Source organism: Pleurodeles waltl, chromosome 5, assembly GCF_031143425.1.
Source record: "Pleurodeles waltl isolate 20211129_DDA chromosome 5, aPleWal1.hap1.20221129, whole genome shotgun sequence".
NCBI lineage: Eukaryota > Metazoa > Chordata > Amphibia > Caudata > Salamandridae > Pleurodeles > Pleurodeles waltl.
The window spans coordinates 694,094,431-694,117,182 of record NC_090444.1 but is presented as its reverse complement, the minus strand read 5'-3'; the positions used below and the strand labels follow the sequence as shown (position 1 = coordinate 694,117,182).

The following is a 22,752-nucleotide window of genomic DNA, read 5'->3' as shown; positions in this document are numbered from 1 at the left end:
GCACTGAATAAAGTATTTTATAATTTTTCATATTTCTGTTTACTTACTATTTCATAATAAAGTAATTATAAAATACTTTCTTTGTGTTTATTTGATTCCTATTCAAGAGAATTACTTTATATATAGTCAATATAGGCACAGAGTTAAAATTTTTAACATTTTCTAATGGTGGTGTGCCTCGTGATTTTTTTCATGAAACAAGTGTGCCTTTGCCCAAAAAAGGTTGAAAAACACTGTTCTAGAGACTGTAGGGACCGGTTAGTCTGCTGGTCGTTGGGTGTTGTTCCATGAGTATTACGGTCCGAGTTCTTTGAAGACTTGGCTCTGCCGGCCATTACGGCTGTCCGGGAGTTGCCTTGTGATATGCTAAATCGCTCACTTAGACGCTGAAGTGAAGTCCGGCGGTAGCCGCGCTCCCGGAGGGGAGGAGGGGCGCGGCCAGAGGCGGGGGGGACGCACACTAGGGTGTGTCCGAGGAGGGGAGCGGGCGTCCGACCCTCAGGCGGGATCCACGTCGGCTCCCGTGAATGCTGATGTAGGCCCACGGGGGCAGGGGGCAGCCGGTGTCTTATCCCCCACGGGCAGTCGGCGGGGGGCCCGGTATGGCACCCACGTTCTCGGGCCGAGCACCGGTACAGAGCTGTCTGTCAGGGCGAGGTCGGTGGGGACTCTGTGGTACACTCTGGTCCTGGGCCACCTCTTGGGTTCAAGCGCTGCGCGTCACCTTTTTAAGGGCGCGGGTCGACCATTGGAGTGGTGAAGCGACCCCCTCGCGTATTTCCAACGACCCCCAACAGGCCTCCTCCTCACCTCAGTGCGCCACTCTGTTTAAGCGTTCCCGGCTCCTTCCTCAGCCCGCAAGCCGCACTGCACCCAGGTCCAGTCTGCCCATTATGGGGGCACTTCTCCCAGCGCCGCTGCTCGTTGCGATGCGGCGCTACTGTGGTATGGCCCCGTCTTGGGCTCCCGTCGCAGCCCCTCGCTGTTTTTTAAAATGTATTTATTTTTATTTTTATTGTCCGGCTGTGGGAGCGCCGAGCGCCGCTCTCAGTCCTCGGCCCACGCTGGACAATCCACGGTCGGCGGGGTACAGGCAGGCGGGCACGTTCTCGGCTCCCCGGCTCCTGCAGCCGCAAGGGAAGTCAGGCGGCACGGGCGAGGCCGGGCGGTGGCGGGGTTAGACCCGCCGGTGCCTCACCACGCCGCTGCAGCCGCGTCCAGGCCGGGCTCCGGAATTCGCGACCCCCGGCCTTGCAGGCTGACCACAGCCCCACGGCTGACTCGGTGCAGCGCCCGGCCCTCGATCAATGTTCCGGGTGCCGCAGCCGCGCACGAGGCAGCTGTCGGACCTCGCACGATGCTTCAGGCGCCGCAGCCAAGTCGGAGGCAGCTACCGGCCACCGCTCAGTGTGCCGACCCGCCCAGGGCAGTCCGACGCTCCCGATGCGCCCCGGGGGTCGCCCTACAGGATGAGTTTGGCGAGCCCTGGACGGAGCGCACGCTTCAGGCGTCCGTCCTGGCCGCCATCTTGGCTCCTCCCCACATAAAGCGTTTAATTGTGAAAACGTTATTTCTCCCTTTAGTTTGGATGTGCTTGGAAATGAACCGCTGTGCGGCACTCCTATTTCCAGCTCTCTTGGCTAAGTTATTGTGAAATACTCCACCTGTAAAAAAAAAAAAAAGTGGCTTTTAGCAACAACCTGTCTAAAAACTTGGAGCATGAACAGTACAATACAATTAGTAATGAGCAAAACATTATATTCCCGACACCTACGCTTTGAATTGTCTGAACTGTGTGCTTTTGCCCAGTTATATAGTTCTATTAACTTTTCCCTTTGCACGTTTTTTCTATGATGCTTTCAACTTTTTTTTAATGTACTTTGTTTAGGTGTCCAGGAGTTCTGAAGCTGCCGTCAGCGAAATGCAGCGTTTCTTTTTTAGACACCATTACAGGCAACTTATTAAAGGTTTTAGAAATCAATGTGTGAGACACGAGTGTCAAGTGAGATAGGCTGATCACAAAGCCGACATCGTAACGAATATTGCTCAACTATGTGTTGCTGTTTGGTTTAGCGCCAACATTTAGCTTTTCAGACAATTCAGAGTGCTTAGACGTTCCATAGTAGAAGAGCAGCGCGCACTCCCTTGTTTGCCAGCAGAATATACATTAATATATTATTAGTTTACTGATTGTTATTTGTGTTTTATGTAGCACCAACGCGTTGCCCTCCAGGCACATTACTGTGCTTAGATAACCTGCAGTGATTGACGAAAAGCTAGGTACACTGCCTGTGTTGTTTGCAAATTAGAGACACATTTATTTATTTTGTATGTATTTACTGGTATTTTGTGTAGCGCCATGTAGCAACTGTGCACTTACGACAGAGCTGGGCTCATGCTGTATTTAAAGGAAAAGAGACGGTTTTGTTTATTTTGTTTTGTTTTCTTTTTTTTTATGTAGCTCCTTTACACCTCTTAGGGACTCTGGAGAGGGTCCGGGGTAAAAGCAGGGCTCATCCTATCATTTACATACAAGAAACACATACGTATTCCACATGGATGGTCTTTAGTGATTTGCATAGTGCATGTGATAACACGTCCCAATCTAGTTAATTTATTCACTCTGGGACTCGTTTTAGGCCAATGAATCTTTTGACCCTGATTGAAGACACCTTAGGACGAGATAACTGATCAACATGTCATTCAATAAGTCAATAACGTTATCAATCAGACACAGAAGCCACCATGACCTTTCAGTCATGAATAACCACACCAGTTTAGTATGATTTTGTGATGTTTATTCCCTATTGATTACAATTCTATTAGCAAGTTTATTAGTCTCAAAACCATGAAACACATCAGCATTGTCATAATATGGCAACTCGAATAAGATTTCATCAACGCAAAGATTACGAACATTAGAACATAGCACGACGTCAACATGGATTACCCTTAGCAGAGTATCATTAGTGCATCATTCAACAAAGCCTTGATACAGTCATTTGTCTATTTGCATCCGTTTAGTGAACCCCTTAACTAACCTCGAATTAGCGTTAGCATGTTGGGCTCCATGCAAAACAATTTGGCAACACGAATTTGGAAAACATCTAACTATGGTCTCTGTCAAAAGAAGCAGTTGGTACCTAGAAACGAAAGGCAAACAGACAATTACAATTTCATCATCATATAGTTACCCTCCGTAATGGGTCAGCATACAGTCAGTCTTCGTCCTCAGGACATAAGTTGATTCGCCATCAGCCAGGGAATTCAGCAAGATGGGTAAAAAGGGACACTTCCCTCATAAGGAGAAGAAGTATAGAACGGGCAAAATAAGGGCAAGGATGGTTTGAAAAAACAAACAGCAAAGTCTCTATGTAGAGTGACAAAGTGTCTGGGTCATATCAAAAGTTTGTAATGGCTCTTCGTGTCAAAGGTTTTTATCCCTTTTCTGTTGTACAGTCCTCTTATTTCTGATTGGGTAGGGTTGGCACCCCACTATCTCCATCCAATGGGTTTCCAGTGGTGCTATCAAATTTGTCACCCCATAACAGTTCTCACTTAGTTTATTGGCTCTTGTGACTGACGTCTCCAGTGGGTAGAATGTCCAGTATGATTTCATACTCTCGTGGTCCTCTCGCATCCTCAGTCAGTAGGTCCATTGTCTGTGCCGGTTTAGGTGACCTTGTACCTGTAACTAGTATACACTGTTGCATTCAGCAAAAATGTTTCCTTGAGCAAGTCGAATTTCATGAGAACGGATCTACTACGGTTACACTCATCTTCTGGCTTTGGAAAAGTACTAGTACATGTCCTTCAGCAAGTCCGCACACTGCGCGTTAGAAAAACACATTTAATATGAAACCGGGCAGCTAGGCCTCGACTCATGCTAAGGCCTATTGATTTATTAGCAAAACCTTAACATATAACTCTTAATATTAGTGTAAAATCATACAGTAACGTAACAATTATTTAATTATTAGTCAGCTTCATTAGTCATTGTATACTCCCCGTTGGCACATTTCAAGCGCGTGTTTAGCAATAACACATTAATACATTTTCTATGCAGCATTATTATGCATTAGTTCATAAACATTTCATGTTAATTTTTGGTATAAGAGCTACGCTCCCTCATCTGTATTATGCCTTTATGACTTTTCAGTGTGCGCTGTTTTCCAGAAGATATATTTGCCAATAGTGCATTGTTTTTTAGCTGAGACCACTTTCATTTATGATTTATCAGTCCTTTACATAGCTCCAACATGTCAGTTGTCAGACTTCTTAGAGCACTCCGCAATCCTTCAACGAGTAACGGAAGAGCTTGGCATGCTGCATTGTTTTCCAGATGGGCACACGTTTATTATCAGTACTATGCACAACATGCTTTGAAGCCTGGCTGTGAAATAGAAGGAGGGGGGGAGGTGCAGCTATTGAGGGTGGTAGCACCGGTAGAGTAGGAGAAGGGAGGATGCTTCATCTACGAGAGAGAGAGAAACGAACAAACACCAAAGCAATGTAAAAAAAATTGTCTGTCACAGCCAGAGATAAAGAAACCAAAGTGGAACAATGCAGTAGTTGGTCACTGCTCTGAAACAGAAAAAGGCAGAACTGACCACTAACGAGCAAGAAGTTTTAAAAGACACTGCAACCATAAAATTAAATGGATTTAACCCACAGTATAAGTATACACCAGGTTGAACGCTTAAGCTTGACCTAAAAATTGTAGTAAACGTAGTCAAACGTATCTGAACCACAGAAAATATCCTACAGCTTAGCATAGAGAGACGTGGGTCACATTCACTATATCAGAGAGGGTGGAAACGAGAGGAGTGGGTGATCTGTAAGGAACACTTTCAAGTAGCTTATTGTATCAAGGCCCCCTACCAGATATTGAGGATCTGAACTTGTTCTTTTTTTAAATAGAAGAGCATCTCCCTGTCAGTGTCACAAGGTGTCCTCTTTAAAAAAAAAAAAAAAAAAGAAAAAGTACCCTCATATATTAGCCTACCATCCTTCATCATTGTGCATTCGCTCATCCATGCATGTTGGTTTGATAAGGCATTTAATAATTTTAATTTTAATATCAGGAGGTCTTTCAGAGATCTTTTTTTATGTTGTTCGGAAGTACAGTATTTGCATAAAATATCCCAATAGTTACCTTATATGATTTTACTGAGACCACCTTTGACAAGAACAAAACTTGTATTGAATGCGGGCACTGTCAGTAGTTCATCATTCATTTGATTGACATGTTTTAACTGGACCTTGGTTAGCCTTTTTGCTAGGTCACCAGTAATTGTTTAGGATCTACTGTTAACTCTATCAGCGGTAGTCAGTCTGTAATCTACACCTTTTTTTTTTTTTTTAATGAAAGTTGACCTCCAGGTAATTCATCACACACACAGTCATGCAGGAGGCATGCAGATGTACTCGCATATTTTTTTAAGCGCCTTAAACTTTTGCTTGTAAAAACGTTTAATGGCAAAGACACAACACATACAACTTGAATATCAGATGCATAAGATTCATCAAGCATTAATATGCCCAATAATGTGCACTCAATGACACCCCCACTGCTAAAACATTCTGTGTAAAATCGTTACACACAAACTCCACCCATTATATCAATCAGGTTATATTTCACACAATACTATCTATTAGAAGCACTATACCCTAAGCCGTAAGGGAAATCCACCACTGAAAGTTGCACAATATTAGGTCCCTGCAGACACTATAGAAAAATGTTAGAGGTAAAATGTAGTGAGTTAAATTGCATGCTGGCATACACCAAGTTCAACTGGGATTTAATGATCCCCGGATTGCACTAGATCCAAGCTGTACTTCACTGATAAAGACAAGCAAAGTTGAAACCTCTCTGGCATTGGTTGTGTTCCCATTTTGGGGTGATGGGACCTGCCAGTTTGGACTGGGCTTGTGCCTATTGGAGCAAGTCGAAGGTTGATTTGCCTATGGTTGCACCCCATCTGGAAAGGCACAGGGACAATAAAATGTGTACTGGAATGTGGCTTGGAAATGTACATTGGCCAAGACTTTTGTAACCATCTTCTCTTATATTATGGAAATAGGATAGACCTAACTCAGGAGATTTTCACTTTCTTTCTCCAACAAGCATCCTGCTGATCAGTTGAATATTATCTCTCCCTTCTTGTGCGGAAATGTTCTGTAAAATGAGTTCTGCGTTGGTTAGCCACAATTAAACCTTTTCATAGTGAGGTTACGGATAAGTATATTAATTTCCTAGGGCTTTTTTGCCTCCAGAACTATTTAGCCATTTCCTGATCTTTGTTCCCAGAAGATGTCTGACTGGGACTTCATGTTAGGTTTCCTTCTCCAGCTCTGAAGCCTTTCAAGTCTGTTGCTGTGCCGTGCTTGAAAGTCTTACTGCTGGAAGGCCAGAAAGAGAAAAGAAGAATTGGGGGGATGAGGGGTGGCAGTCGGCATATGAAAGACCACCACAAAGTCCAGCTAACTGAACCTCGTATAGAATGACTTGGAGAAACAGCTTTCCTGGGTTTCACAAGAATCTACAGCTTATGTGGCTTTGCTTGGTCTGATGACTTCTGCTTAACTTGGTGGCTTGGGTTTATGATGTAACCATCGCTGAACTGTTCATTCACCCACCAGAGACATGAGCGCTTTTCTCTTACCCACTATGCTATGATGTCTGTCCTATAGGTGGAGTCTGCTTGTCATGATTCTGGGACCATTTGAACTTTCTCTCCATTATGCTACTCATGAGATAATGGCATTAAAGATCCCTGTAAACCATGTACAAAGTTCCAATGGTTGCATACAGGAAACAAATAAATAAATGCTGCAAGTCCCATGTATTTCCCTCACCCACTGGAAATATTCTTATCCCAAATAGGTACCTTTGAGAGAGGTACCACAAAATTAAATTACACTTTTGAGATCATTGGCTGGACCTATTCCCTTTCTCTGTAGAAGTGCCTTACTCAACATGATCATTTTAAACACACTGGTCTCCTTGAACTACATCCTTAACACTAACTACCAGTTTTGTCCCTGATGTAGGGATACCCAGTAACTGGACACACTGTCCAGGTGATGATATGCCAGTTAAGGGCACCTCTATTTGTCGGTTGGAATGTTTCAGGTGGTGGGTTATTGTATTTTGGAAATGAGTGATGCACCTGGGACTTTGGCTCAGTGTCCCAATCTAGCTTCAATCCAGAGTTGTGTGAATACTTCAGACAGTCCACAGACACTTAGCATAAGATATGTACTGTAGCAGCCCCTTGCCTGTTTAACTGATCTCTGTCACGGTCCTTAAGCTGCAAAAGGACCAAATGCTGGATGCTAGAAGCTACTGATTTAATCAGTGGGCATTGTAGTAATGCTTGTAGCAGGATTTAAAGAGCGACTGATTACATTTTCTAATCTTCAGAAATGTTTCCTTGGGTTACATCTTGGCTACAGAAGGCATGGGCATCCCCCACCCATCCTAATTGTAGCAGTTCTACATTTTGCTGCAGTAAATAAAGATTTTTACTCTTTTTAGGGGAGCTCTGACATTGGCTTTTGAAAGTGAGAGTTATTACATTCTGATATTCTGTATTGGCGTGCAGAGCCATCAATTTTCCTACGCGACTGCTTGGCTGTTCTACCTTTGGAGGTGTACTGCCCAATTTGTAATGCTTGGCATCCATTGAGTAGTATCCAAGACATGGTAATACTGATGCTAAGAGATGGGAACTCTCTTGAGAACTGCTCAATGCTGCCCAGTGACCTTGAGAAAAAGGCCTGAAAATAACAAGTTACAACAACATGAACAGCTCGCTTTTGGGAGCCGCGGTCGAGTTAGAATTATCTTCTACTTAAGAATAGTGTTGTTCTCCGAAGTGAGAGACATGATCCTGAGTAAGTTCTATTACTAATATCCCAATCCCAAAGGACAAAGTGGGCTCAATGGGGTCATTCAGGTTAGCACTGAAGTTACTTGTACTTCATATTTCCAGAACACACTGCTTCATATTGCAATTTCCTTGTTATCCCAGGATTATCGTCTGAACTGTTGTTTTGCCAGACAGATGTGGAAACAAAATCTATAGCAGCACGTGCCAGGTCTTAAAGGCGACTGTTCAGCATTATTTTTAAAACTGAAATATTGTCAACTTTCTGCATCTACCTGTAAACCGTACTTGTAAATAGACCCCACAGAATTGTGTTCTGTTAAATTTACATTGTATCGTGAAATTCATTGTGAAGCCATTTTCTTTTGGATACACTCACTTTAAACTGACTCACTTAGCTATAGAATACGTTTAAAAAGCCTAAATTGTATTTTTTCAAATCACAAAAAAAGGTTCTGGGAATATTAATCATCTTTTCTATGACAGTAAAACAGAACCGATTCCCAGATATGATTTTTTTCCTTTTGTGGGACAGTTTCTGGCAGTCAAATAGTTACTCAATTCTTTTTTACATTTTAGTAAAGATGGAGGATACAGTGATTACCAGTACCTCATTGTCTAGAAAACCTTCATGGGAAGCCATTGTTTTACAACAGTGGTTCCCAGCCTTTTGACATCTGTGAACCCCCACTTTATCTTTACTGGAACCCAGGGCCTCCCACTGAATCATTATTGGAACCCAGGGACACCCTACTGAGTCATTACTGAAAGCTAGGGACCTAATCTGTTAATAATATTTAATTTTCTAAGCAGTTGCGGACCCCCTGAGGAGGCTTCGCGGACCCCCAGTGGTCCCTGGACCACAGGTTGGGAACCACTGTTTTACAATATTACTTCCTTGCTCACATAGGTGAATAGAGTGTTGGCCTATTGCCATATAGGGTAATCGACCAAATAGCAATTTCCCTAGTCAAACTAAAAAAAAATCTCATCAGCCTTGAGTGACTTGCGTGGGAATCTTCATCAGGGAGAAAGTGATCAAGGTCATTCCATACTTGGGCACTCTTGCTTATTAGTGAATGGCTCTATATTTTTCCTTAAACAAAAATGTTTTCTAGCTGTAGGGATTAAGCCACTAAGCAAACTGGATCAGAGCAGTAACTACTTGTTTATAGAGTCCTAACTGGAGCTGGTTGCCCAAGGCATTTGCGAAAGAGGCAGACATTGGTAGTTGGCTTTGGATTAGACTGTCCCCTCGATCCTCTGTGATGAATTTGTTGTCTTCCATGCAGGACTTATTTATAGAGTCTCTATCACAGGGCAGAGGAGTGCATCCTTTTTCACCCCATGATGATTTTCTGAGGGTTAGTGGTTGTTGTAGAGAGGAAATATGGGTGCAGATGTATCTTCACTTTTTTTCGACTATCCCAGATCGCATTTTCCAGAATGTGCACATGCTGTTTGATCTCTAAATGAATTTATTCAACCAGTAACAATTCGACCCCAGCCTTGACCTTGGTACAAAAATATCCTTGTATCCTGAAAAAGCCATGATTACCTATGTAGCCAATTCTAATCGAGTTACTTGGGATAGGCAGCCAACATTGGATGAACACATTTACTGTGCTTTCAGGAAAACCTCTGCCTTGTTGATGAGCTGGGTCAATCTTCCCCCTAAAATAGTTCCAATCTGTGAAAAACGTGCAAGCCCAGCAGCTTACTTGATACATATTTAGTTTGTTGCCTAGCAACAAAACCATATTAATAAAGATTAGATCTCAACCAGCCCTCTGTGGATTTAGCACCAATAAGCAGTGCAAAATGTGAATTTCTTTAAGTTATTATGTGATGGGAGATGTCTGCATGATTTACCCGAACCTCTCTCCATCATTAGCAGTGACCCTTTACCTTATTGAAACAAAATTTATTTTATTGCTCAGTGTGCATGTATGAGTGAGAAACCGTGAAAAATTTCACATGTTCCTATCATGCCAGGCTGCAGGCTATAAGTTTGGACTGCAATGCCTTGTAATCAGTCTACAATTGTTGGAGAACCATGTTTTAGAGAAAAGTAAAAACCAGGCAGTGATGCACATTAATTTTTACTTCTTTAGGGTCTTTTAGAATTTTAAGGAACTTGTGTATGGATATTGTAATTAACTGTGTACTTCAGTTAGTAATTTTGGTAATTGGGTGGGAAATGTTTAAGCTTTTAAAAGCCCTTACACGGTTTTTAAAATTAACTTTGTTGAAGACATTTATTTCTTCAGAATTATAAAAAAATGTTTTTCATAGTCCTGTTTTAATTGTGACAGATTCAAAAGCAAGCGTTGGCTTCAAACAAAGCAGCTCTTACAATTATGCTTTTGAACTACTAAATATTGTTGAGCAAGTGTAAATGTACCAATACATTGAGATTATTTTAAGGTAGTTTGGTCTGCAATGTGGATTCAAGGCCATTAATTGAATTTATTGTCCTTTTTTTTTTTTTTTTTTTTTTTTTAGGAAGATGTTGAAACAGGAGTTCACCTTGACCCTTCCCTCAAAGAAGTCACTTACAATCCCACCTATGACACCATGTTTGCACCCCAGGTAAGTGAGCTCTTCATTCTAAATAAGTTTATGGAAAAATCTGGTCCCAATACACATATGTGTCTAAAGCTGAGTCCCAATTTATAATTTATGGTTCAAATGTATTAAACTATCTGTTCCTATTTAATACACCATGCTACATAACTATATAAAATACAGTAACAATAACAGAACTACCCCTTATTAATGGAACATTTCTTTTGAGTATCTTCTCTCAGCATGGAGTAAAGATTGTGTCTCAGTGTTATTTTCCCAGTAATTAAGTAATTAAATGCTCTTCTTGAATATGCCAGCTGTGATTCATTTTCTCACTAATATTATGCAGCTCACGTTTCCAGTTGATCTCTTGTATGTGGCGTATTTCCCTTTACCTATCTTACTGTCACCAGACTAATTCTCCCCTCTAGTTTATTTTATTCAGTTTTGTGATCCTGTTCTCCAGTGTTTCCCAACCTGGGGTCCGGGGAGCCTCCTCGGGTGGTCCGTGAATTCTTAGAAAATAAAATAATATTAACAAATTAAGAAACTTTACATGAATCAAGTTGCTAAATTTACAATTTGAACATTTTAAAAGGTACTATAAATGTCAAGGAATTGGAAACTGGAGGCTAAAAATTAAACTAGTATCCCCAGATTTGTGGGAGGAGTGCAGGTGCACCAAACAGATTATAGTATGTAACAATGTGTGGCTTCAGTTGAATTTAGAAAAGCTCCATCCTTCATATTAAAATTAGTATTTTTTTAAATGTGTATTTGTTTGCAAATTAAATAAAATTTGTTTATCATTTGTGTATGTGCATATAGGTCAGTTTGCTATTTTAAAGGCTCTGGCTGGAAGTTCTGCTGTGAAACATTTTGCTTAGGTTGCTAGAGGCCTTCTAATTCTCTTACTACATGCATTGAGCATTGACTCATTCATTATGAGCAACACAAGAAAGATATGGTCCATTGGAAAAAGTTGCATATCTTGCTGTTGGGTGGAGCCGCATTGTAGAAGGTGATCACGCCCCCAGAATTCCTGTACATGCTACAAAATATGCCAGGAGTAGTGCCACGCCCATTCTTTAAAGCAGTAGATGCCACTATGAGACTTGTTCTATTGGATAGAAGGGCATCTAGAATAGTCCATCAGACATTGACGGAGGGGACCATATGAGGGCGGGATCTCTTCCTCCATTCTTAAGTATTGTTACTGGGAAGCCCAGCTTGCTGGTGGCCAACAAATGGGCTTATACTTCCCAGACACAGGATCTGAAATCAGATCTCCATAAGCTTGCCCAGACAACTATGGACTGACTTGTTGCCAGCGACCTTATGAAGACTGCACTGCCCCTGAAACTTCTTTCAAAGCTACTGATGAAGCAAGCTATGCTTTTAACAGCCCAAGGGGATTTAAATATAAACTCTAAGAAGCTTGCTGATTTGAAAACTGCCTTATATCAGCCAATGAACCCTAGCAGCCTACTTAATACTCCCTATATATTTTAATGTAAAGCTATTCCACTTGAGATTCGACCTACTACCGCTTAAAGCTTATAAGTATGGCTGCTCAACTGACACCAGCATGCTTTTTGTAGGGGCTGTGGTATTAGTCAGAAATCACTCTTACACATTTTATGTGCCTGCCCTACCCCCTTTTATCTCCAATTAGACACTATTATCTTTTTCCAGTTTTTAGGTAATCGAGTATCAAGGCGTGTAGCACTGCAGTTATTGAATGACTCAAAGGTGACTCGTGCCACTTGAGTACTAGATTCACCAAGTTCAGGGCGATTGCCTGATTCATGGAGTGACACTTTTGAAAATTAATGTAAAGTTTAATACTCACAGAGCAAGAGGACACAGGTCAGGTTAGGCAGGTTTCCCAATTGATAGCGTTAATGGTCCTGTGATCAAAAGGTATCAGTGCTTTTTGCACTTTAACAATGGTATTTGCAGTACGAGTGTCTTTCGCCTTTGTGGAATGCATAGATCTGCACTTAAACTTTTATTTGCACTTGTTTAAGCCCACACGCGACCTTCTGGTTGCTGTGAGTTTGAATTGGTACTCTTCCGCTGTTATGTTAGATATTTTTAATAATGCAATGATGTTTATTTCTCCTTGTTTGTGGTTACTCATTTAATTAGTATTGAATAGTTTTTCTTTTTTTTCTGTTGCTTTTTTTATCTTGTAATGCTTGCCATGATTTTAAATACTTGTTTAACTGGAATAAACTTTGAACTTTCCAGACAGAGCCAGCCTTGATACCTGACAGGATGGCAGTGAGGGAGGGGAATTTCCTCAGTGTGTTATACATCAGAGGTTGCACTCTGGATTTCGCAACTCAGACGCAGTGGTCCCCAAAATACACATTGCAGACATGAGGGCAGTGGGGTGGGAGATGAGATTTACATTGGAAACACCACAGTGGGAAGCAGACATCCTGGCGAAGATCAGAACATTGTTTTGGCCTGACACTCCCTGGCCTGCTTCTTATTATTCTCTTAATGTGTCCTGCAGGAAATTGTACACTCTTGAGGTTAAGACCAACTATACCTCTTGAATACCCAATTTATTGGAAGATTGCCCAGTGTGTTTTTCCCAAAATTAATATACAATGATGAAATGTAATTTAGATTACATACAATTTTATGTAGTTGCACAATATAACACTCTTTGCAAAAGCATTCAGCGTATTAAATGTATTCATTTTTCTTAAGTCTCTTTATTGTCATACATTATTTTCCAAGGTCAGTCTTGAATTTTACCTTACAGAACTTTTGAAGATTTTGGTGTTGACATCCTTAATATAGTGTATCCCAAACGATGTCTTATTTATTTATTTTCCAAGTATCTTAAGAGATTCCTCTGTAGTCTTATGGTAATCCAAATATTAATGGTTTTAATGATGAATAGTGTTGTAGCCGATGAAATACTGTTACAATTGAAACAACTTGACTATGACACCTAGAAGTGTAATTAATTCTTTAAAGTAGTTTATGCCATATTTTCATGTGAGACACCATTTATTTTGAATAGTAGAAGGTTCTGGTGTTTTACTCATTTTTCTCGTGCTCATTCCCCTCCCACTTAGTGACCCTCTGCATATCATTTCTCTGTTCATTTCCACAGAGCACCAAGCGAATGACGTTATAGTTGGGCAACTGTGTTAGAAAGTGTTTATTGCGAATGAAGTTCTATCGTTTACCCAAAGTATCATTTTTATGGACTTCCACTGGAAGTTCTGTTGCAGGCATGGTAGAGGTCTTGATTCTATGAGCCATTGTTTATGAAATGTTTAATTTTGTTTTGTACATCTCTTGAGTGCTGTTGGTGAGGAACCAGATGGAAAGTTTCTCTTGGATTAGTACTAAAGCTTTAAATATTACATAGCTGTTTCTGATTAGCCAGTGTGACCCTAACTATGATAATACCATACTAAATTTGCAGAATCTAATAGCTCAAGTGATTTTTTTTGTATATAAATATCGCTGGTTTTTGAGGTCTTCTGTGGTGATGTTTCATTTTCCTCCTAGGACTTGGTCTTTTTGTTTTTAGATTTTCTTATTGGAACACTGGCATTATTCTCTGAGTTTGATTCTTAGTTTCTTTGTCTAGACTTGTCCAATTAGGGATTTTGCAGAGTTTTATGATTCTATATTTCTGTATCTGGGCCTTCATGGCTATTCATGCACTTCTTCTCTGTCCTGCATTTGTTAATAATTTTGTAAGACATCTGTTGCCCTATTTTGATCTAGAAGTCCATTATGAATGCTTCCATATTTAGTTATGTTTTACTCTGCTACATTATGCTTTTTTGTTAGGAGTGTAGTCTCTAACTGCATGGTCTACTGGAAACTTTAGAGCCAAATTGATTGGGTAAAAAACGGAGTGTTCAAAATATTGAGGTTCGCCTGATTATTAGGGTTCGGCTCCCAAAACCTTTCAAACTCTGACAAGTTACCCCTTCCTGAAATGTAATTGCCATTGTTAAACTGGTTGATTTGTAGAGATTTTGTCTGAATTAACTTTAGTCCATTGTGTAGTCCTTACCATTTTAAGAGGATTTGTTTTGGTTTGATATGATTTCTAAGTTTGCAAGCTAATCATGCCTTTAATCATGCCAATTGCCCACTCTTGTCAGGTAAACATTACTCCACAATTGATTAGCTAACAAGTTTGTGTTAATTATTTTAGATGAAATCCTCCCATTCCCCCCACAAAGTTTCCAGTCCCTTTCACAAATAACTGTATTGGAAATGGCTGTCATCCTGCTTAAAGCACTAATGTCTCATATGCATTAGTTTGAACTCTCAACTAGACGTAAGAACGCAACACTATTTCTTTATTGCAGGTTTTATGTAAGGTGCAATGAGCTTGCTTGCTCTTTCCCATCATCCAGTACAATTCTGCAGGGTCTTGGATCCATCAGAGTAAAAACAAAAATGGGAACCATTTCAGGAAACTGTTCCTGTATCACATAAACCTGCATGCAATTTGTCATTCATGAGGAGTGTAATTTTGAAGCTATATGTTTGACACCAAACAAATCTTTTTGTGGTTATAAGGAAATATACTGGTGCACAAACGACAATGGTTGTGGCAGATTCTCATGGTTTTTCTTTTCCTTTCATCTTGCAACCTTAACATGTTTTCTATGTTGTAAACGTTAAGAAGCCTTGTCAAATATGAGTAAGCAGCTATGCATGTTGTAACTTGCTGACAAAGACAGTGTGTAGGAAGTTGGCTCTGTATGCACCATTTCAAAGTAAGGAATAGTATGCACGGAGTCCAAGGGTTCCCCTTAGAGGTAAGATAGTGGCAAAAAGAGATAATACTAATGCTCTATTTTGTGGTAGTGTGGTCGAGCAGTAGGCTTATCAAAGGAGTAGTGTTAAGCATTTGTTGTACACACACAGGCAATAAATGAGGAACACACACTCAGAGACAATTCCAGGCCAATAGGTTTTTGTATAGAAAAATATCTTTTCTTAGTTTATTGTAAGAACCACAGGTTCAAATTTTACATGTAATATCTCAAATGAAAGGTATTGCAGGTAAGTACTTTAGGAACTTTGAATAATCACAATAGCATATATACTTTTCAAATAAAACACATATAGCTATTTTAAAACTAGACACAGTGCAATTTTCAACTGTTCCTGGGGGAGGTAAGTATTTGTTAATTTTTGTAGGTAAGTAAACCACCTACGGGGTTCAAGTTTGGGTCCAAAGTAGCCCACCGTTGGGGGTTCAGAGCAACCCCAAAGTTACCACACCAGCAGCTCAGGGCCGGTCAGGTGCAGAGTGGTGCCCAAAACACATAGGCTTCAATGGAGAAGGGGGTGCCCCGGTTCCAGTCTGCCAGCAGGTAAGTACCCACGTCTTCGGAGGGCAGACCAGGGGGGTTTTGTAGGGCACCGGGGGGGGACACAAGTCCACACAGAAAGTACACCCTCAGCAGCACGGGGGCTGCCGGGTGCAGTGTGCAAACACGCGTTGGGTTTGTAATATAAATCAATGGGAGACCAAGGGGTCTCTTCAGCGATGCAGGCAAGGAGGGGGCTCCTCAGGGTAGCCACCACCTGGACAAGGGAGAGGGCCTCCTGGGGGTCACTCCTACACTGGAGTTCCGATCTTTCAGGTCCTGGGGGCTGCGGGTGCAGAGTCTTTTCCAGGCGTCGGGATCTGGGAGTCAGGGAGTCGCGGTCAGAGGGAGCCTCGGGATTCCCTCTGCAGGCATCGCTGTGGGGGCTCAGGGGGGCAACTCTGGCTACTCACGGTCTCGTAGTCGCCGGGGAGTCCTCCCTGAAGTGTTTGTTCTCCACAAGTCGAGCCGGGGGCGTCGGGTGCAGAGTTGCAAGTCTCACGCTTCTGGCGGGAAATGCAGTTGTCTTTAAGTTTCTTCTTTGGAAACAAAGTTGCAGTCTTGGGTGAACAGAGCCACTGTCCTCGGGAGTTCTTGGTCCTTCTAGATGCAGGGCAGTCCTCTGAGGCTTCAGAGGTCGCTGGTCCCTGGGGAGAGCGTCGCTGGAGCAGTGTCTTTAGAAGTGGGGAGACAGGACGGTAGAGCTGGGGCCAAAGCAGTTGGTGTCTCCGTCTTCTCTGCAGGGTTTTTCAGCTTAGCAGTCCTCTTCTTCTTAGGTTGCAGGAATCTGAGTTCCTAGGTTCAGGGGAGCCCCTAAATACAGAATTTAGGGGTGTGTTTAGGTCAGGGAGGGCAGTAGCCAATGGCTACTAGCCCTGAGGGTGGTTAAACCCTCTTTGTGCCTCCTCCCAAGGGAGGGGGTCACATTCCTATCCCTATTGGGGGGATCCTCCATCTGCAAGATGGAGGATTCCTAAAAGTCAGAGTCACTTCAGCTCAGGTTGCCTTAGGGGCTGTCCTGACTGGCCAGTGACTTCTCCTTGTTTTTCTCATTATCTCCTCCGGCCTTGCCGCCAAAAGTGGGGCCGTGGCCGGAGGGGGCGGGCAACTCCACTAGCTGGAATGCCCTGTGGTGCTGTAACAAAGGGGGTGAGCCTTTGAGGCTCACCGCTAGGTGTTACAGCTCCTGCAAGGGGGAGGTGATAGCATCTCCACCCAGTGCAGGCTTTGTTACTAGCCACAGAGTGACAAAGGCACTCTCCCCATGTGGCCAGCAACATGTCTCGAGTGTGGCAGGCTGCTAAAACCAGTCAGCCTACACGGGTAGTTGGTTAAGGTTTCAGGGGGCACCTCTAAGGTGCCCTCTGGGGTGTATTTCACAATAAAATGTACACTGGCATCAGTGTGCATTTATTGTGCTGAGAAGTTTGACACCAAACTTCCCAGTTTTCAGTGTAGCCATTATGGTGCTGTGGAGTTTGTGTTTGACAGACTCCCAGACCATATACTCTTATGGCTACCCTGCACTTACAATGTCTAAGGTTTGGCTTAGACACTGTAGGGGCACAGTGCTCATGCACTGGTGCCCTCACCTATGGTATAGTGCACCCTGCCTTAGGGCTGTAAGGCCTGCTAGAGGGGTGACTTATCTATACTGCATAGGCAGTGTGAGGTTGGCATGGCACCCTGAGGGGAGTGCCATGTCGACTTTACTCGTTTTGTCCTCACCAGCACACACAAGCTGGCAATCATTGTGGCTGTGCTGAGTGAGGGGTCCCTAGGGTGGCATAAGCTATGCTGCAGCCCTTAGAGACCTTCCCTGGCATCAGGGCCCTTGGTACCAGGGGTACCAGTTACAAGGGACTTACCTGGATGCCAGGGTGTGCCAATTGTGTAAACAAAAGTACAGGTTAGGGAAAGAACTCTGGTGCTGGGGCCTGGTTTGCAGGCCTCAGCACACTTTCAAATCAAAACATAGCATCATCAAAGGCAAAAAGTCAGGGGGTAACCATGCCAAGGAGGCATTTCCTTACACAACCCCCTCCCCCCAAACGAAAGAGGATGAGACCAACCTTTCCCAAGAGAGTCTTCATTTTCTAAGTGGAAGAACCTGGAAAGGCCATCTGCATTGGCATGGGCAGTCCCAGGTCTGTGTTCCACTATAAAGTCCATTCCCTGTAGGGGAGATGGACCACCTCAACAGTTTTGGATTTTCACCTTTCATTTGCATCAGCCATCTGAGAGGTCTGTGGTCAGTTTGAACTACAAAGTGAGTACCAAAGAGGTATGGTCTCAGCTTCTTCAGGGACCAAACCACAGCAAAGGCCTCCCTCTCAATGGCACTCCAACGCTGCTCCCTGGGGAGTAACCTCCTGCTAATGAAAGCAACAGGCTGGTCAAGGCCATCATCATTTGTTTGGGACAAAACTGCCCCTATCCCATGTTCAGAGGCATCTGTCTGCACAATGAACTGCTTGGAGTAATCTGGAGCTTTTAGAACTGGTGCTGTGCACATTGCTTGTTTCAGGGTGTCAAAGGCCTGTTGGCATTCTACAGTCCAGTTTACCTTCTTGGGCATTTTCTTGGAGGTAAGTTCTGTGAGGGCTGTCACTATGGATCCATATCCCTTCACAAACCTCCTGTAATACCCAGTCAAGCCAAGGAATGCCCTGACTTGAGTCTGGGTTTTTGGAGCTGCCCAGTCCAGAATAGTCTGGATCTTCGGCTGGAGTGGCTGAACTTGGCCTCCACCTACAAGGTGTCCCAAGTAAACCACAGTTCCCTGCCCTATCTGGCATTTGGATGCCTTGATAGAGAGGCCTGCTGATTGCAGAGCCTTCAAAACCTTCTTCAGGTGGACCAGGTGATCCTGCCAGCTGGAGCTAAAGACAGCAATATCATCAAGATAAGCTGCACTAAAGGACTCCAAACCAGCAAGGACTTGATTCACCAACCTCTGGAAGGTGGCAGGGGCATTCTTTAAACCGAAGGGCATAACAGTAAACTGATAATGCCCATCAGGTGTGGAGAATGCCGTCTTTTCTTTTGCTCCAGGTGCCATTTTGATTTGCCAGTACCCTGCTGTTAAGTCAAAGTTACTTAAGAATTTGGCAGCACCTAATTTATCAATCAGTTCATCAGCCCTTGGAATGGGATGGGCATCTGTCTTGGTGACAGAATTAAGTCCTCTGTAGTCCACACAAAACCTCATCTCTCTCTTTCCATCTTTGGTGTGAGGTTTGGGGACTAAGACCACTGGGCTAGCCCAGGGGCTGTCAGAGTGCTCAATGACTCCCAATTCCAGCATCTTGTGAACTTCCACCTTGATGCTTTCCTTAACTTGGTCAGACTGTCTGAAAAGTTTGTTTTTGACAGGCATGCTGTCTCCTGTGTCCACATCATGGGTACACAGGTGTGTCTGACCAGGGGTTAGGGAAAAGAGCTCAGCAAACTGCTGCAGGACCTTCCTGCAGTCAGATTGCTGTTGGCTAGAGAGGGTGTCTGAATAGATCACTCCATCCACTGAGCCATCTTTATGGTTTGATGAGAGGAGATCAGGGAGAGGTTCACTCTCAGCTTCCTGGTCCTCATCTGTTACCATCAACAAATTCACATCAGCCCTATCATGGAAGAGCTTAAGGCGGTTCACATGGATCACCCTCTTGGGGCTCCTGCTAGTGCCTAGGTCCACCGGGTAGGTGACCTGACGCTTCTTCTCTAGCACTGGGTAAGGGCCACTCCATTTGTCCTGAAGTGCTCTGGGAGCCACAGGCTCCAAAACCCAGACTTTCTGCCCTGGTTGAAATTCAACCATTGCAGCCTTTTGGTCATACCAAAACTTCTGGAGCTGTTGGCTGGCCTCAAGGTTTTTACTTGCCTTTTCCATGTACTCTGCCATCCTTGAACGTAGGCCACGTACATAGTCCACTATGTCTTGTTTAGGCTCATGAAGAGGTCTCTCCCAGCCTTTTTTCACAAGAGCTAGTGGTCCCCTTACAGGGTGGCCAAACAGAAGTTCAAAGGGTGAGAATCCTACTCCCTTCTGAGGCACCTCTCGGTAAGCGAAAAGCAGACATGGCAAGAGGACATCCCATCTCCTTTTGAGTTTTTCAGGGAGCCCCATGATCATGCCTTTTAATGTCTTGTTGAATCTCTCAACAAGGCCATTAGTTTGTGGATGGTATGGTGTAGTGAATTTATAAGTCACTCCACACTCATTCCACATGTGTTTCAGGTATGCTGACATGAAGTTGGTACCTCTGTCAGACACCACCTCCTTAGGGAAACCCACACTGGTTAAGATACCAATGAGGGCCTTGGCTACTGCAGGGGCAGTAGGCGACCTAAGGGGAATAGCTTCAGGATACCTAGTAGCATGATCCACTACTACTAGTATGTACATATTTCCTGAGGCTGTGGGAGGTTCAAGTGGACCCACTATGTCCACACCCACTCTTTAAAAGGGGACCCCCACCACTGGAAGTGGAATGAGGGGGGCCTTTGGATGTCCACCTGTCTTACCACTGGCTTGACAGGTGGTACAGGAGACACAAAACTCCTTGACTTTCTGGGACATGTTGGGCCAGTAGAAGTGGTTGACTAGTCTCTCCCACGTCTTGGTTTGTCCCAAATGCCCAGCAAGAGGAATATCATGGGCTAAGGTCAGTATGAACTCTCTGAACTCCTGAGGCACTACCACTCTCCTAGTGGCACCAGGCTTGGGATCTCTTGCCTCAGTGTACAGGAGTCCATCCTCCCAATAGACCCTATGTGTTCCAGTTTTCTTGCCATTGGACTCTTCAGCAGCTTGCTGCCTAAGGCCTTCAAGAGAGGGACAGGTTTCTTGCCCCTTACACAACTGCTCCCTTGAGGGTCCCCCTGGGCCTAAGAGCTCAACCTGATAAGGTTCCAACTCCATAGGCTCAGTTCCCTCAGAGGGCAGAACTTCTTCCTGAGAAGAGAGGTTCTCTTTTTGTTGTTGTGTTGCAGCTGGTTTTCCAGTTGTCTTTCCTTTCCTCTTGGTAGGCTGGGCCCTTTTTCCAGGCTCCAGCTCTACTTTTTCACCCTGAGCCTTGCACTGTGCCCTTGTCTTGACACACACCAGTTCAGGGATACCCAGCATGGCTGCATGGGTTTTCAGTTCTACCTCAGCCCATGCTGAGGACTCCAGGTCGTTTCCAAGCAAACAGTCTACTGGGATATTTGAGGAGACCACCACCTGTTTCAGGCCATTGACCCTTCCCCACTCTAAAGTTACCATAGCCATGGGATGTACTTTAGTTTGATTGTCAGCATTGGTGACTGGATAAGTTTGTCCAGCCAGGTATTGACCAGGGGAAACCAGTTTCCCTGTCACCATGGTGACACTGGCACCTGTATCCCTTAGGCCTTCTACACATGTCCCATTAATTAAGAGCTGCTGCCTATATTTTTGCATGTTAGGAGGCCAGGCAGCTAGTGTGGCTAAATCCACCCCACCCTCTGAGACTAATGTTGCTTCAGTGTGACACCTGATTTGCTCTGGGCACACTGTTGATCCCACTTGGAGACTAGCCATTCCAGAGTTAGCTGGAGTGGAGTTGGAAGTGGTACTTTTCTTGGGACAGCCCTTGTCTCCAGTTTGGTGTCCAGGCTGATTACAGCTACGACACCAGGCCTTTTTGGGATCAAAGTTTTTACCCTTGTACCCAAAACTGTTTTGTGAAGAGGCTCTGGGCCCACCCTCCTGTGCAGGTTTTTGGGGGCCTGAAGAAGACTCTTTACTATTTTTGTTTTTGGATGTCTCAACACTCTTCCCCTGGGGAGGCTTTGTGACCCCTTTCTTTTGGTCACCCCCTGTGGAAGTCTTGGTCACCCTTGTCTTGACCCAATGGTCCGCCTTCTTTCCCAATTCTTGGGGAGAAATTGGTCCTAGGTCTACCAGATGCTGATGCAGTTTATCATTTGAACAATTACTTAACAGGTGTTCTTTCACAAATAAATTGTACAGCCCATCATAATCATTAACACCACTGCCTTGAATCCAACCATCCAGTGTTTTTACTGAGTAGTCCACAAAATCAACCCAGGTCTGGCTTGAGGATTTTTGAGCCCCCCTGAAACTAATTCTATACTCCTCCGTGGAGAATCCAAAGCCCTCAATCAGGGTTCCCTTCATGAGGTCATAAGATTCTGCATCTTTTCCAGAGAGTGTGAGGAGTCTATCTCTACACTTTCCAGTGAACATTTCCCAAAGGAGAGCACCCCAGTGAGATCTGCTTACTTTTCTGGTTACACAAGCCCTCTCAAAAGCTGTGAACCATTTGGTGATGTCATCACCATCTTCATATTTAGTTACAATCCCTTTAGGGATTTTCAACATGTCAGGAGAATCTCTGACCCTATTTATGTTGCTGCCACCATTGATGGGACCTAGGCCCATCTCTTGTCTTTCCCTTTCTATGGCTAGGATCTGTCTTTCCAAAGCCAATCTTTTGGCCATCCTGGCTAGCAGGAGGTCCTCTTCACTGAGGCTATCCTCAGTGATTCCAGAGGTGCTGGTCCCTCCTGGGAGGGAAGCAGCATCTCTGACTATCACAGTTGGAATCAGGGATTGAGGGTCCCTGGGTTCCCTAGTTAGGACTGGAAGGGGGGGAATTCTCCTCCAGTTCACTATCATCATCCTCTGGGTTGTCATCCCCAGAGGGGTTGGCTTTTTCAAACTCTGCCAAAAGCTCCTGGAGCTGTTTGGAGGGTCTTGAGCCAATTGTGATTTTCTTTAGGTTGCAGAGTGACCTTAGCTCCCTCATCTTAAGATGGAGGTAAGGTGTGAGGTCGAGTTCCTCCACATTCACATCTGCACTAGACATTATGTTTCTAAAAGTTGGAATACTTTTTAAGAATCTAAAACTAGTTCTAGAATCTAATTCAAACTTTCACAA

The 22,752-nt window shown here is 43.7% G+C and overlaps 1 protein-coding gene across 1 annotated transcript in view; it reads left to right on the top strand.

Annotated features, from left to right (window-relative positions):
* The window catches only part of CDC40 (cell division cycle 40), a 324,684-nt gene that overhangs the window by 138,215 nt on the left and 163,717 nt on the right, over positions 1–22,752 (top strand). Inside the window, exon 2 of the mRNA XM_069234621.1 lies at positions 10,398–10,484. Coding sequence (XP_069090722.1) covers positions 10,398–10,484 — 87 coding nt within the window. The remainder of the gene's footprint in view (positions 1–10,397; positions 10,485–22,752) is intronic.